The sequence below is a fragment of the Pinus tabuliformis genome, chromosome 7 (assembly GCF_031772625.1).
Source record: "Pinus tabuliformis cultivar Carrire ecotype Pingquan chromosome 7, CPIR1, whole genome shotgun sequence".
Lineage (NCBI taxonomy): Eukaryota > Viridiplantae > Streptophyta > Pinopsida > Pinales > Pinaceae > Pinus > Pinus tabuliformis.
Window position 1 is genome coordinate 915,310,954 of NC_142293.1, and position 17,928 is coordinate 915,328,881.

At 40.2% G+C, this 17,928-nt stretch overlaps 1 protein-coding gene across 3 annotated transcripts in view; it reads left to right on the forward strand.

The window, feature by feature from the left end:
- XLG3 (extra-large GTP-binding protein 3) overlaps positions 1 to 17,928 on the forward strand; it is a 206,562-nt gene that overhangs the window by 103,816 nt on the left and 84,818 nt on the right. For all 3 annotated transcript variants that reach the window (XM_089459158.1, XM_089459159.1, XM_089459160.1), the window contains one exon: positions 14,055 to 14,235. In XM_089459158.1, the coding sequence (XP_089315284.1) occupies positions 14,055 to 14,235 (181 nt within the window). The remainder of the gene's footprint in view (positions 1 to 14,054; positions 14,236 to 17,928) is intronic.

Below are 17,928 nucleotides of genomic sequence, written 5' to 3' on the forward strand. Positions count from 1 at the left end.
GCTTCAGCCCAGAATTTGTTCGGAACACTCCTGTGTTGTAACATGGAACGAGCCATTTCAACAACCGTGCGGTTGCGGCGTTCGACAACACTGTTCTGCTGAGGAGTGTAGGGTGTAGTTAACTGGCGTTTGATGCCATGAGTATCACAGAAGTTGGAAAAAGCAGAAGAACAAAATTCCCCCCCGTTATCTGTCCTAAGAGTCATGATATTACAGCCAGACTCTTTTTCAACTAAGGTTTTAAACTTCTGAAAGGTACTAAATGCATCAGATTTATATTTTAGAAAATACACCCACATCTTTCTACTAAAATCATCTACAATAAGCAAAAAATATTTGCAAGCAGTGATAGAAGATGTATTCATAGGACCACAAATATCAGCATGAATTAACTGGAGTACCTTAGATGCGTGCCAAGATTCTCCATCCTTGAATGAAGACCGATGTTGCTTGCCAGCTTGACAGGCGCCACATACGCCCAACTGCTGAGTCTGAATATCAGGTAACCCTGACACAAGTCCCTCCCGAGAAAGTTGAGAGAGATACTGCATGTTTAGATGCCCATATCGCTGATGCCACAGAGTGCTGATTGGAGAAACACGAGCCACTAGAGCCACTTCTGGAGAATCACCAGTGTCAAGAAGCCTGTATAGACCATGATCTTCGAGGCCAACAGCAACCGTAAGACTAGTCTCCCTGTCGATAATAGAGCACTTGTGCGCATTGAACACTACATCAAGCTGAGGAGAGTTCCTCATAATCTGGCTAACAGACAGCAGATTAATTTCCATACTAGGAACATAGTACACATTCAGGAAGATGAGTGTGCGCCCACCAGACTGAATCTGAACTGTACCTCTGCCAACCACTGTGTACTTTTCACCTCCGCCAAATACCACAGAATCACTGAAAGGTGAGAAGTCAATAAACCAGTCACGCCTGTGAGAGAAATGGCGTGATGCACCAGAGTCAATGTACTAGGTAGAAGACGGGACATGATCTGAAGACATTTTAGCCATAAAGGCATAAAAGGCAGAATTTGTCTGCTCGGAATGTTCTGCAACATTTGCTGTCTGATGGGGCCCTCCCTGTTTCTTTTGTTCAGAAGCAATCCTCTGTCGGCAATCTTTCTTCATGTGCCCAAACTTGTGACAGTAATTACACTGCACACTTTTCTTTCTAGCCGGATCAAACGGCTGCGAAGAACCTTTCTGCTGAAAGGACTGAGAGGACTGATATTTGGCAGCAAAAGCATTTTCCGAGGACACTGATGAAGCACCACTACCAAACTGCTGTTTCCACCGATCCTGCTGCAGGAGTTTGGTGCATAACTCTGGAAACTTCAGATCAACATTTGTGGTGGTAATGTTGAGTGTTTCTATGAAGTGTTCATAAGATTTCGGTAGACTTTTCAGAGTAATGACTACCATATCTTCTTCCTCCATGGTCCGACCAATGGCTTCGAGCTGATCTCGAATGTCTTTAATCCTGTTAAGATGTTCCTGTAACGACATATGTTCGTCCATCATGATGGAGAACAGCTGATTTTTGAGAAAGAAGGCTCTGCTCTTGTCGGATGTCTCGTGCAATTCCTTAAGATGTTGCCAAATTTCAGCCACTGTTTTGCCGGAAGGAATCTGCGGTAACTAATCATCAGTTACAGAAAGTTTGAGAAGCATAACAACCTCTCGATTTCGATCATCAAACTCATCTTGATCGTTACCAGCTGTACCAGGACGGAGCTCTTTGGCCAAAACAAGCTGATCAAGACGCCTATATTAAAAAATGGTCAACATTCTCTATTTCCAAATGTTATAATTTGTGCCATTAAAGCGCTGACTGCCTTCCAACATCAGATTGGTTAGCGAAGCCATCTGCACGTTTCCCAAGACACAGAAAATACCAAAGAAATCTGGCACGGATTTTAATGCAGATGCCGGCTGAGTTTGGACAAAAATCTGACAGGTGCTGGTGTAATAGAAAATATAACCAGAAATTGGTCTGAGGAGCGGGTTCAAGAAATTATATATATAGCATGATCTTTTACTAAAATAACTTACTCGGCAAAAATCCCCACAGGCTTTCAGCGCTACCCGAAACACAACAAACGCTAGATACTCACACCTGATATGTGTTACGTTATCTGCCGTAAATGCTCCACCACGCTGCAGACTCTCACACGTCTGCGTAGAAGAAATATATATAAAAAAATTCAGAAAAAAAATTCCGCTGTTTCTTTACGCCTTTATCGATGGCTGTCTCAACAGCATTCCGACCGCCGACAAGAAGACGGGCAATAACCTCTGGATTTGTTTCTAAGCGCGCGCGGTTCCAAATACTTCCGCGATGGCTTCTCGGTCACGGTTCAGGGCACCGGGGATGAGATCGAACCACGATGGAATTTGCAGTTTGACAAAATGAGATCTCAACCTGCACTTCAATTTGCTTGCTGCGTACTTCTTCTTTTCTTTGGGAATAGTGTAGCGCACTCAGCTCAGACTTCAGAAGGTGGCGATGTTCCCTTAAACACTACGTCGTGTAATTCAAGGGATAATATGGCGTCGAGTGTCGCACATGCACGAGGGACATTGTATTCTTATATTACAGTAACAAATAGTTTTCCTTCCTGTGATGTGGATCGCACGAAAATGTTGTGAATAGTTGCCGATCTGAAGCAAGATCCGCGTTACCAATGGAAGCTACAGATCAGTAGCCACTGCTAGATCTGAGATATAAGGATCAATGCGTCCGCTTTCTTATCGATATGTTGTATGCTGTTTCTGTCATGACCACGCGTACCCTGAGAATTTCCGGACCCCTCGCCCTTCGTCTCGAATTTCTGTCAGTTTCTTTGCTGCTGATGCAAAAACCAACGAAGAAAATCACGCTGAATCGTTTAATGCAATCCACAATCAATCGATTGCAGGCACGTAGTTTCCACGAAATTGCCCAGATCCGAAGACACGCACAGTGACCCTAATAGAAACTGACGAAGAGAGAATTTTTTTTTTCTCCACAGAAGAGCAATTTCGAAATGAAGTACCGAATTTTTCAAACTATGAAAAATTATTTCGAAAAAAATCCCTGTGCTCTGATACCATAAAACAGTGCGAAACATGCATATGGATTTCCAATGAATGAATTGAATTAATTACATGAGCAGAATGTAGCTCAATAAGTAATACAAAGATATTTACAGTAATAGAAACATCAAGTTTCTATTAGAAAATAGAAACAACCAGTTTCATCTAAGAAACTGCTAAAATGATAAAAATAGCAACAACTAATGAGAATGAGCATTAAACACTAAATAGTATTATTCTAATAATATGTACCTTGTACATACATTAAAGCACTTTAGGTTGGTTTTTTCAATGTCGAGGTCGTTTTCACGGAGTAGCTTGATGACGTTGCATCTCTCCATCAAATTGCTCGCAATTGTCAAATTTCTGCAGGTAATCTCCTCCTCCATTAACAATCTATTGATTAGAATTGGTGAGCTATGTAGGATGTTCTATTAACCCTTTGAATTAACCACCAAAATTTATGTCGAACTTGTACAAAACTTCGTCGAACCGAAATTAAAGCTTTTAAATTCACTTGAATTCGAACCTCATGCTCAAATCTGACGAACCCTGTGACTTAGTATATATATATATATATAAACTTGACCAAATTATAAACCTCTCTTAGAATGTTATTATATCATCATTATTCTATGTTTACAAATACATAACTTTTATATTATTAATAATTATGTATGTCATAACAAATTAACTAGAACTTTTCTCTAAGCTCTGGGTTTTGGTTTCCAGTTTGAGATATAACTTATAGATAACTATAATTAATTCACAATTTAGAATATAAATTATAATTATTTATAATTAACTTTTATTTTAGCTATTTCCAAAATAATTTTTATTTAAAAATAAACCATAAAGTTTAAGATAACAATCAAATAACTTTTAGTTATTTATGATCAAAAGTTATTTATGACCAATTATATATATATAACTAACTTCAGATAATATTTAATTTAAATATATAATAATAATAATATATAAAATACTTTTAGTTAATAAGTTAATAACTAGTTGTTTTCAGTTTGAAATATAACTTTTAATTTTCAATAACTAGTTTTCAATTTGAAATATAACTATTTTTAGTTTTTTTTTTTTTTTTAAATAACTTTTTACTTCACAAGTAAATCACAAAGTTTAGAATAACAATTATACAGGCAATTAAAAAGGATGGCTCTGACGGCGTTCGGTAAGATAAACCGCGAAGGGCTAGGATAGCCGCAGACCGCAGCTGCAGGACCACAGGCGGGAGCAGATTTCGGGAGATAGGGTTTCGAGCGGTCGACAGATCGACGCCATCGACGGGAGGCTGCAGTCACTGTCCGGCATGGAGAGTCAACGGGAAACGGACCTCGTGGATTATTCCGAGGATCCGTTGGAAGGTCAGTTCATTTTTCTTAACCCTAATTCTGCTTCCCCGGGTTTCGCTCCACCGCCTTCCGAAGCCCCAGGCGCACAGGATTACTTGCCGGTGGTTTCCTTGCCAGATCCCTCATCATCGTCTATAGGCCTGGAGGCACCGCCTCTCTCACCCGGCACAGCATTTCTCCTTGCCTCTCAATCGCCTGATTCATTAGCATTGGACCAGATCCCATCCCCGCCGCCTGATCCCCAGCCTGATCAAGAGGCCCCGAGGGCAAATGTGACTAAGCCGCTCCCAGACAATGGGGCAAAACCCTCTGGAGCCTTCGGTACTCCGGTCATCAACCTAAAACCCTCTGGGCCCCCATCGTTCGGGGACACAAACCCGCTCGCTGAACATCCCTCGGCTCCCCGCACCAAGAAGCAGAAATCGAAGTGTGTTAGGGCAACTTCGAAAGACATCACTGTCTTCTACAACAACTCTCCGGGCTTTGAGGAAACAATGGCTCTGGCGCGCATAGTGTTGGTAGGGCATGTGCGGGGGCGTTCATTCACGGTGGACAGACTGACACGCTGGGTGAAAGAAATCTGGGGAGTCCTTCTCACATAGGTGCCGGAGGTACAGGTTCTCCCACGAGGGTGGTTCTCCCTCCATTTTGCAAATGAAGAGCACACGAACGCAGTACTCGAAAGATTCTGGCATATAGAAACAACACGTGTGCTACTAAAGAGATGGAGCTCGTTATTCGATCCCGAGCGCGAGCAAATAGCAGCAGGGCCTTTATGGGTACGTTTACCGGGGCTTCCTTTACAATACTGGAGCGAAGAATCTTTCATTAAGATCGGCAATGCATTAGGAACATACTTGGATCATGATCGATCCTACATCGACTCTCGGAAGAAAACAATGGCCCGAATTCTGGTGCATCTGGATACCAGAGAAGGATTGGAGGAAAGAATTACTCTTCAATGGGGAAGGCACAGGCGTATACAGATTCTGGATTACGAAGGAGTACCCTTTCGATGCAACCGGTGCCATCAAGTGGGTCATCTCTACAAGGATTGCCCATTGATCAAGCGCCCGGACAGCTCACCGAAAATCTCCCCCATTGCATCCAGAGGGACCTCTCCATTCATTTCACAACCGTCGCATGGATTCACTGTATCCCAAGGAGCCCAGGAGTGCCCAGAGATGATCAGAAAGGACGCGCCATCGCCTCCGATGACTCGGGCTCGGGCAGCTGCAGCAGCCGCACAAGCCTCGGGTACAAATTCTATCTCTCCCTCTATCTCAAATGCACAATCATCTGAATATGTTTCTTCATTATCATGTTCCATGGCACACTGCATCATTCCCCCGCCCCCCTTGATTCCTTCCATTGCTCCCCCCTCCTTGCCTCTCTTTTCGTCTCCGCCTTCGTCGCCCCCCGCTGAGACCACTGTTAAAAAAATCCCCCCCCACCCATATTCTCTCCGCCCCCGGACCTCACAACCGGATCCTACCGAACCACAGATTGGGCTGGGCATTGTTCCTTTGGGTGCGGGCTCCTCCTCCACCAGGGGGAGGAAATCTGATCTAAACAAGGCTATCAGACGAGCGGGAGCTGAAGTCGCATCAGGTCGACAATCCACCATTGATGGGGTCCTTAGAGCAACAAACCCCCCGAAGAGGGGTCCTCCATGAAGTGCCTCTCGTTTAACTGCAGGGGTTTGGCTAGTCCCCCCAAAAAACTAGCCCTCAAACGACTTTTTGAGGTCGAATCCCCGGATGTCATTCTCCTTCAAGAAACCCTAGGTCCTGCTGAGTCCATCTCCCACTCCCTGAGTATTATTTCGCCCAGATGGATATTCATTGCTATGGATGCTAATGGTAGATCGGGTGGACTGGCGATTGGATACAATCCAAAATCCATCAGACTGGACTCTTCTTGGGGGGGACTTGGATTTATGGGGGTTGACATCTTCTCTTTGGACTTGGGTCTCTCCCTCCGCATCATCAATACATACGGTCCAAGCCATCAGAGGGAAAGCTTTTGGAGAAAGCTTCTCAGCAGGAGTCTGATGTCACTGGATCGCATCATTCTGGGGGGTGATCTGAATTTCTCCTTAGGGTTTCGTGAGTCATGGGGATCCCAGGCGCAAGTAGACTCCATCTCAGCCTTTATGAGAAGCATTCTGGAGCAGCATGATCTTATTGACATTCCCATGCAGAACCCCCTCCCAACATGGAGAAACAGGAGGGTTGGGACAGCGGCCTTGGCTCGCAGACTTGACCGATTTTTGATGAAAGGCCCGCTGATCCACCAACTACACTACTACAAACAGTGGGTGGGATCCGGGGGCATTTCTGACCACTCTCCAATCTTAATGGAGATCAAGGGTCCCCTCCCAAAGCCAAAAGCTCCTTTTAAGTTCAATCACCTATGGCTTCTGGACCCAAGCTTCTCCAAATTAGTCTCGGACTACTGGCATGCTCATCCCATTGACAGAGAATCATCGATGGCAAGGGGATTTGTCAAAAATCTGACTGAGCTCAAACACATCGTGATTGAGTGGGCTAAGGCAAAAAAGGCAAGGGAGGAGGAGCAGCTCATTATGGTGGAAGAAGATCTTAAATCCCTCCTGGATGAGAGAAGCCTAGGGTTTATCTCCGAGGAAAACAAGCTTCGACTTGTGGAACTGGAGAAGCAAAAGCAAAATATACTCAAGCTCAGGGAGGAATCGCTTAGGTTGAGGAGCAGGGCTCTGTGGCTAAAAGCGGGGGATGAAAACTCAAGATTCTTTCATAACTTCGCAAAAGGAAGGAAAGTGGCAAACACCATTTGGAACCTTCCAATCCCGGAAGGAGGAGTGGCGGACACCTTTAACAAACTCTCTCAGCTTGGTACAGCTCATTTCAGAGGGATCTTCAAGAGTCCTGCTGGCACCAATCTAGCTGAAATTATCAATGTGGCCTCTCACTTTCCCAGGTTTGTAAACAATGAAGATACTGACGCTCTTACTGATCCTGTCTCCATGGAAGAGCTAGAAAGTACTATCAAGTGGTTTCAGAAGGAAAAGAGCCCGGGACCTGACGGATGGACCATAGAGTTCTACATTGCATTCTTTGATATCTTAGGAGGAGATATCCTGAAGGTGGTCGAGGAGAGTAGAACCTCGGGTCAGATCTATCATGCTATAAACTCCACCTTCATTGCTCTCATCCCCAAATCGGACTCCCCTTCATCTTTTGACGACTTCAGACCCATCTCCCTGTGCAATGTCCTCTACAAAATCATATCAAAAATCATCGCCAACCGGATCAGGCCCATACTGTCCAAGCATATTGCTCCCCAGCAATTTGCATTCTTGGAAGACAGACAAATCCACGAAGCCATTGGATCTGCCCAGGAAGCCATTCACTCCATATGGACCAAGCGCCTTAAAAGCATTCTCCTTAAGATCGACCTATCTAAGGCTTTTGACCGGGTTAGCTGGCTCTATATCAAGATGATTCTCATCCATCTGGGCTTTCCTCACTCCCTCATCAATTGGATCATGGCATGCATTACATCCCCCGCCTACAACATCCTGATTAATGGAGCAGCCTCTCATTTCTTCCACTCTGAGAGAGGGCTTCGACAAGGTTGCCCTCTATCACCTCTCCTTTTCCTCCTGGTTATGGAAGCTCTAAGCCGTCTAATTATCTCTGCTAAAAGGGAAGGCACTATCAGGGGCCTTGAAATATCAGAGGAATGCTTTCTTACTCATCTGTTGTTCGTTGATGATGTCCTCATCCTCCTCGATGGCAGCATTCAAGACACCTCGACTTTCAATAGGATCCTAAAGCTATTTGCTCATGCCACAGGGATGGAGATCAACCGGGCAAAGTCTTCTATTACATTGGTGGGCACCTCTGTCAATGAATCCTTCTCAGCTAGCCAAGCTTTCCCCTTCTCCACTCAGCCCCTGGACAGGGGGTTAAAATACCTTGGTTTCTGGCTAAAACCCACCTCCCAGAAGATTGCGGACTGGGTCTGGCTGATCACCAAAGTGGAAAAAAGGATAACATGTTGGTGCTACAGATATCTATCCAGAGCAGGTAGACTAACACTGATCAAATCTGTTCTGGAAGCCACGCCAGTCTTCTGGATGGCTCTCGCATGGATACCTCGGAACATCCTTTCAAAACTTCAGCATCTCTGCTCCAGATACTTATGGGCAGGCAACAAAGATAAGCGCACATTTGCATGGATCGGATGGAACAAGATTGCCCTGCCCAAGAAATGGGGTGGCTGGGGACTAAAGGATCTCCCCTCCTTTGCCAGGGCTCTGGCAGCCAAAATGGGCTGGGCTCTGCTAACCTCTCATAGCTTATGGACAAACATAACCTATCATAAGTACATTTGGCCCCTTAACATTATGGATTGGGCTAGGCTTCCAGAGTGGAACAAAACTGGCATATCTTCTATATGGAAAGCTCTTTTACACTCTCTCCCGCTGATCAGGAACAACTTAGTTTGGAGAATTAGAAATGGAAGCAGAGCCCGTATTGGATTAGACCCCTGGAGCGGCAGTGGGGGGAGACACCTGCTTCCACAAGCTCTGGTGGAATTTCTTTCAGCCCATGGCATCAGGGTAATAGCACAGATAGCGGATCAAGAGCAATCTGACATCTTCCATCAGGCTTGGAAGACTGCCATACACCTCAACCTCCCGCAGAGATGGCACACTGCTTGGCGCGAATACTGTGCGGCCCTGACGGAGTCCCATATTCGAATAATAGAGGGATCGGACGAGCTTATTTGGCACCAGGCGGACAGCGGGATATATACACCTAAGGAGGGATACATCCAACTAATCAAGCAGAGGAAACCTGAAGTATTAGATAGATGGTGGCAGAACATTTGGAAGCTATCTGCCTCCCCTCGATCGAAACTCTTCACATGGTGTGTACTCAGGAACAGAGTACCCACGGGAGATCACCTCATGCGAAGAGCCCAATTCGGACCGACGAGATGTGTTCTATGCAAAGCTGAAAGTGAATCCACCGAGCACCTATTCCTGCGTTGTAACTCAGTACAGCTCGTTTGGAACAATATAAAACCATTTATTCATTACACAGGGGAATGGAGAGGTACTGATCTTATCAACGCTTGGGTAGAATGGGACAATAGCCACAAAGGCATGAAGGCCGCAAACTTGCCCATCATTGTTAATTGGTCCATTTGGAAAGCAAGGAACCAAATGATATTCGAAGAGAAGGCCATACACTGGCCTCTTATTGAAGCAGGCATTATCTATGCTTTCAACGAGCTGCCGGAACCGCCTCCTCCAAAAACCCGCAGGCCAAATCCTCCCCCCATCATCGATCAGGGTACTCCTTGGGCATTCTTCGACGGAGCAGCCAATGTTCAAAGCAGCGGGGGTGGTTTCATCCTGCACCTATCTGAAAATCACTCTTACCACATTAAAGCGGGATTGGGTGCTGGAACAAACAACTTTGCTGAGCTCATAACTCTGCGACACCTGCTTCATTTTGCCTTAAGCCATCGCTGCACTAGCATCAACATATTTGGGGATTCACAGATCATCATAAATTGGTTCAATAATATCTCTACATGTCACATGCACACACTCAATGTCATTCTTGATGAAGTTCTACAGCTTAAAGAGGCATTTAACCACATCACTGTTTCTCATATCTACAGGGAACATAACCAGGATGCTGACAAACTTTCCAAGGCGGCCGCGCTGATGGAAAAAGGACACTGGGAGATATCCGAGATTTTGGATCAACAGGAACAAAAGTTTTATCATCGCCCATATATAGACCCGCAATATCCTACTGTGGGTCTACATGCGACTTAACTTATAACAGCAGCATGACAGCAGCAGTATATAGGACTGTTTTTTGTATAAATCTTTTTGTAACTGAAGGACGCCATAAGGCATCAAACTCTATTGACTACACAGCATAATTACAGCGGTAGAAACAACAGCATATACATGCAATTTTTTGTAAAATGTACAGAGATATCTGTGAACAATGGCATATGCGAAATGCATCTACATATGTAATCTTTCATATTAATGAAATGTTACGGATTTTCCCAGTGGAAAAAAAAATTATACAGGCAATTAACTTAAAATAATTTATAATTTAAATAAATAAAAAATTACAGCAAAATTTTAGTTCAAAAGAAAAGTAATTCACTTTTATATTTAATATGCAAAAATTATAATTTGAGGCTAATAACATATGCATATTTTTTTATCAATTGTGCCTTTTTTTTTTAAATAAAGAAAAGTATAATAATGTATTTAGAGTATCCATGTTACTATACTATAGAGTATGTATATACGTCCAAAGATATTTAATTTTTTTTTTATCTACTTTAATAAAAGCTATGATATTTATTTAATAATTTATATAATAATTATTGTAGAAAAAGATAAAAATTGTATTTATTTTCATTAAATTTCTCTCTGTCATCGCAAGCAAGTTTACTGGTGAATATAATTAAATGTTTTTCTCAAACTTTTAACTACTCACATAGAGTTGAACCCGCTCTGATAATATATGTAAGAACCTATACAACTAATTGTATCAATTATGCGATTTATAATCAACACACCTCTATTCAACTAATTAGCATAGATTTTTTGAGAAATATGAGCAAAGACAACTTACCTGTAATGATGATATTCTTTACTTGTAATTTCGGAGTTGAACGTTATTTGAATCTCGTTAACGGCAACAAAGTTTTGGGGACGACTCTTCACCCAACCGTAGGCTCAGCTGCACATAATCTTCTTACAACTGGCCACCTCTGAGCCCTCTATCAGTGTACTATTGCCAAGGGATCCTTTGTCTCACAACACTTTTCTCCCAAGAGAATGGATGAATCTCATCCTCCTCATCGTCTATTAAATAGACCAAAAAACGGAAAGGGGTTCGCATGCACACATTCCATGTGTTAACATGCAACTTTTATTTCTTTATTTTAAGTTTTACCTAATTTAATATTTCTCTTATTTTAACTTTTTATTTTATTTTATTTTATTATTTCTACAACTGGCCACCCCCGAGCCCTCAATCAGCATACTATTGCCAAGGAATCCTTTGTCTCACAACACTTTTCTCCCAAGAGAATGGATGAATCTCATCCTCCTCATCGTCCATTAAATAGACCAAAAAATGGAAAGGGGTTTGCATGCACACATTCCATGTGTCAACATGCAACTTTTATTTCTTTATTTTAAGTTTTACTTAATTTAATATTTCTCTTAATTTAACTTTTCTTTTATTTTATTCTTTTTTACTTTTTGTTAACTTTATTTATTTTTATACTTTATATATATTTATTTAGAACTCTAGTTTATTATTTACTATTTTATTTATTTATTATTATTATATTATTTTCATTATTTATTATTTATTTACTATTATTATCTTTTCTTTGATTTTTACTATTTATTTACCATTATTTTTTCTTTATTGTTTATTATTTATACTTATATTTTAATATTATTTTATTTATTTATTATTATTATTTTTATTATTATTAGGGGAGATTACAGGATCCAGGTGGATTCAACCTTGTGACCTCCTTGGCCAACATGGCTTTGGCATGGAAAATCAAACCACTTGAGCTAAACCTTGTGGATAAAATGTTTGGAAACATCTCGTCTTGCCAGGCACTTACACAAGAGTGAGATTTTTGGTCAGATAGCTATATATTCATTCATCTATCTTGAGATGTTTTAAACACCGAGAGTCTTGCATATCAATTTCTTTTCTTCCTTCTTGGTGCTTAATAGATCTAGAGTTAAGATGGATGTATGCTGGTTCACATTTTGATGCATAACACATATACCTTCCACACAAAGCTTACTTTGGAACAGCTAGGTCACATTGAATAATGTATAGTATGCACTCTATTTCCTCTGTGCTTTAAATTGTTGATAACTGACATTATCAAGGTTAATACATGCCAATATATTTATTGTACTCATCCTTGAAAAAACATATAGTGGTGCATCTCTTATTTCGGTTTCCCTGTCTGAGAACAACCTCGATGACCATACTCAAGTTTAGGTCATTAGTGCTTATCTACATGTTTTGGGCCAAATGGTGATCTCAATCATAGCCTCTATAAGTCACAGTGTTTGACACTGGGCATGAGAAGTCTATAGATGTCAACATTGTGTTTTCATTTAGAAACTAAAGTAAATATGCCATATATGCTAATCTAATGGATTGAAATATAATAACAATGTTATATTAAAACAAAAAATTATCCCTTCTAAATTTTACTGAATATTTTATATTATTAGATATATTATATGTAAAATTAGTAAAACAGCAAGAAATTTACATGATCAAGAAAGTGATTAGTATTAAAGTGATAAAGTTAAGTTAATAAGGTAAATAGTAAGAAAATAACATGATGAAGATACTGAATCAGATATATTACATGGTAGTCTATCCCAATCTTTCTTCTTCACCTGCAACTTTTCCCATTTTTTCATATCCGTCATATTGAAGACCATTCATATCTTTAATTCATTATATTGCAGTAAAGGTGAGACCTTGTCTCTCTTGTTTTCCAATATCAAGAGCTGCTTTGTACGGTGTCAATCCGTATGACCTATGGATTATTAATCCCCAGGCAAGTCTGAAAAGGAGTTGTTGAGTTTTATTTTTGTCAATGGGTGGAATAGACAAGATCTAAAGGAGAGCTTAATCCATTGAAACTCTCATATAGTCATAAAGTCTTACAAAAATATATTTGGGTGGTTCTGGTGGTAAAATCCCCGGAGTGTACACAATGTGGCCATCAACTCCAAGAGCACTATTGACAAATCCCGTGGCAGTCCATAAGTTTCAAGAATGACTCCATTTCCGACTGCAGTAGACAACTCAATTCTATTTGTCCAGTGTCAATCCCCGTGATTTTCAGCTATATAGAGCTGTATATATCCCATGTCCTTTACATTTGATGATAGATCTTGTTTGGGTCTTCTGAGGACAATTAAAATTTCATCATAATTCATTTCTTACCACATATCTTAAGCCAAGGTGGCTGGCTGATGCAATATTTCCCTTGCCAACTTAATAGAAAATTTAAGCTCAGCAAAAGCAATGGCGATCAATATTTGCCTGTTAAACTATAGTATTGCAAAACTATCAGAGTCTTTTAAGAAGGAATATGCTCTACTAGTTGCTAGCTTGAATGGATGTTTTATCCCTCTTCATTGCATTAGCCACGATAACCTCCGACAAGTTGCCCAGTCCAGTAAATGTTGCAATAGTTTTGGGCCATCTTTGTGGAACACAGTCAATTGTTTGATTTTTCAATAGTGGAATACTAAATATCTCACATGATTCTTTTAACCACGGGTTTTTAATGTAGTGTGATTTAATTCTTTGTTATTTTTTTTTGGTAGGTAAGCACCCACGGGGATTTGAACCAGTGACCTATCGCAAGGAGTGCCTTAACAGTGCACCCATTCACCTTCAATCCAAAGCCCCATGGGCCAATTCATTGTGTTATTAATTTCCCCTAGTCCTGTGAATGAAATTACTAGAGTTATGTTCTTGCTTACCTTTCTGTTGTTTCTTTACAGGCAAAATTTCTCTACAAGGAGGAGAAATTTTCACAGGAGGAGCTGCAAAACATCAAACTGATGATACAGAGCAACCTATATAAATACCTTAGCATATTGCTTGAAGGGCGTGAGCGTTTTGAAGAGGAAAGTTTAGCAGATGTCCATGGTTCCAGTGTACGTGAACAAGTTTCTGCCTCAGGTATTCTGCTAGATTGTTATCACGTACCTTCGTTTTAATCAATATTCTGTTTTATTTTGCTCAAATGATTTTTTACACAGTTTTTTCCATTTTATAAATGATATCATCAATTATTTGTGAAACCTTGAATGATATTTTTTGTCCACATAGTTTATATTTAAAGTTGTCTTGGTGCATTTATCTCTGTTTTCCTAATATAATCTGTAATCAGCTTCTTTGATCCAGCTTGAGGTTTTGCTTGTTTCAAGCTTGCTATCAGTTGACAAATTATGATGATACCCCTAAGCTTCGAAGTCTTACTTTGGTTAAAGATATATAAAAAGAGATATTTGTCAAATTTGATTTTTAAGGAGTTTCTTCGTGACACAGGCACGCAAGGAAGCTCCATAACAAAAAGGCCTGTAGCATGACATTGTAAGGAGGCAAGTGAAATAACTTGTCATTGGACATGTTACTTCTCTGTTTAATGGATTGCTGAAGATCATACAATCTGCTTTAGTAAGCACACAAACATGATGTAGGCTCATTATCACCTTGGCTTAGGTCTCCAGTATTCAAGCCTTAACTTCTATCACAAGGCTATGGGAAGCTTTCCATAAGATACTCCAACGGTCAACCAACTCACTACAAGATCAATGCTTTATAATGGTGTCTAATTGGCTAAAGAGAGGAGTTTTTACTGTTGAGAAACCAAGTGCAATGTAATCTAACACTTGCATTGATCTTGCCTATGCAATGTAATCTACCGCTTGCATTGATTTTGAAGGCAATTGAAATTTGAAATAACTTGTCATTGGACATGTTACTGTTCTGTTTAATGGATATCTGAAGATTGTACAATCTGCTTTAGTAAGCACAGAAACATGATGGAGGTTCACTATCATCTTGGCCTAGGTCTCCACTCTTCAAGCCAATGTTTGAAAACTCTGACTCGGGTTCGGAACCGGCCAAGGGTCGACTCTGACTTGGTATCGACTCGGCCGGTTTGATTTCAATGACTCAGTGGTTGTAAAAAATACATTAAATATTTTTTATTTATTTATGAAAAAACATAATTTTAAAGATTTTCATTCATGTTTCCAAATACAAAGCATTAGAATATAGAGAGAAGAAAACATATGATCAAAGTAGGGTCATGAATATATCTATTATATCAAAATGGCACCCAGTGCACTGTCCAATACATACATGATATAGAGATCAAAACGAAAACACATAACCAAGGAGGCTCTAAATGGCCTCTACAACAAAAGTAAAACATCACTAGTCACCAGTACCACTGGTTACTGTTAGAGAAGCCAACATCATCTGGCTCAGACTTTGAATCAGAGTTAGACAGGGAAACCCATGTCTCCTCCTCCTCCTCATCACCATCTCCTACTGCAACTGTAGAAGTAGTAGCACTAGCAAGTGCAAGAACTGCATGTTGAGATAGACAAAATATGTGCTTCCGTCGTGGCTTAGTAGAGGAAGTGCTTGCAACTAGAGGAGTTGTGGTTGGGCCTGGTACTAGTGGATCTGCATTCAACTGAACATTATGTTCAACTAATGCCTCCTTCTGTAAATCCAAATCAAGACCAATATCGTCATCAGAATCAAACTTTGCTGGATGACTCTCCACTACCCAATCTGATGTTGGATCAATATCTTCCAACACAACGGGATCTGTATCAAGTCTTTTGTTCAACAATTGGTTGCGTCTTAGCGGGAGGTTGTATTGGACATAGACTAGATCATTTAACCGTTTTTGTTACAAACAATTTCTCTTCTTCATGTGAATCCTCTCAAATGCAGACCAATTGTGCTCACACCCAATATCACTGCAAGTTTGACTCAAAATATAGATTGCAAACTTCTGCAATTGAGGACAATGGCTACCAAATTCCTCCCACCATTGTGCTGCGAAAAACATAGTTGTGTAATGAGTTAATTCAACAAATTATATCCAACTTTTAAATTATAAACAATTTAACAAAATAAGAATTTGAAAATTGAAATTGTTTGTTTACTTGGATCATTTGCTTCCCTTGAAATCCTTGCTAGGTTCTTGCCAAAGGTACTTATGGCTCTGCTAAAACAAGTGATCTGTCAGTGTATCTCCAATTGGTCACTCTCCTTAGGGACCATGCGGTCACTGCAGTCAATCAACCTATCTCTAACCTCCTCAGTCAAAGCTTTTGCCTCCAGAGCTTTATAATGATACCTTGGGTTAAAAAAACCCCGCTGCATGTATAGGGCGATGGAGATGATTGTTCCATCGTTGATCAATGATTTCCCAAATGGGCCCATACTTAGCCACTATATCCTTGTATGTTGCCTTTATTTGTGCCTTTGCTTGATCCATAACCTCATAAATGAAGCCCATAGCCAGTCTTTCCCCATCCACCAACCACAACACCTTAACCAGTGGCTCAACAAACTTCACAATCTCTGTTGCCTTTTTCCAAAATATTTCTTCATTAAATTTCTTTCTCACATGTTTACCATCCCGTTTGCGAGACCATTGACATTCATTCCATTCATCACTAGAAAACACCCTTTGCAAGTTTTTATGTTGGGAAAGCATAGATTGCAATGCCAAAAAATGAGTTGCAAATCTAGTGATGGCAGGCCTAATAATATCCCTGCCCCTTGTGTGTTTCCTCATCAGGATCAAAATCCATGAGTGATTGTAGATATATTTAGTTATGCTTTTGGCATGCTCTACAATGTTGTTGACCCAATCTATTTTACCAATATTCTCAAGCATGAGGTCTATGCAATGTGCAACACATGGGGTCCAAAAGATGGTTTTTGTGTTTTTCCTCTAATATTTTACCAGCAAGAACGTAGTTAGAGGCATTATCTGTGATGATATAGGTTGCATGAAACGGGGAAACGGGTACGAGTTTCCGAAACGGGCACTGATACGAAACGCAACCTCCCCAAATTTTGGAAACGTGATATATATATATATATATATATATATATATATATATATATATATATATATTAGGACATTTAAGAAATATGTGCAATCATAAAGCATATATGATACATTCTAATTTATTACATTATGATAAAATTGTCAATTGTCAATGCATAAACTATAAGTCTTGAAATTTACATCACATTTACTCATGAATGATCACATAATGAAAATAGAAATATCCAAAATCAACCACGAGAAATTTCTAATTTCTTGTCTCGTGCTTAATTGGGAGTCTCCTCCTACATAGTCGAACGACCTTAGTGCTCTTGATTAAATACAAGTTTCATACCCTAGTACCCTACATGCTCTTGATTATTGGGAGTCTCCCCTGCATAGAGGGCTTGGTTTTATTTATTAAATACAATTTCCATACCTTAGTACATGATAAAATCCAATGGAAACATTGCAATCCCCCCAATCCTAAAATCCTGAAAAACAGATAAGTCTGCTGTATTTTGAGTGAGATAAAAAATTCTACTTTTTCCATATGAAATCCAATGAGGGCAAAACCACTCTCAAACATCTCGAGTCATTTCATGGTAATGTGAAAAATTTAAGTAAAAGGATGAAAATGAAAAATAAAGGAGAATATCACTTTTACTTTAAGGAGGTAATGTGTCATGGTAATGAGAATATCACTTTTACTTTAAGAATTTAACATTACCATGAACTGCATATCAACACTAGGGCAAAAGTTCACTTTTATAACTTTAGACAAGCAT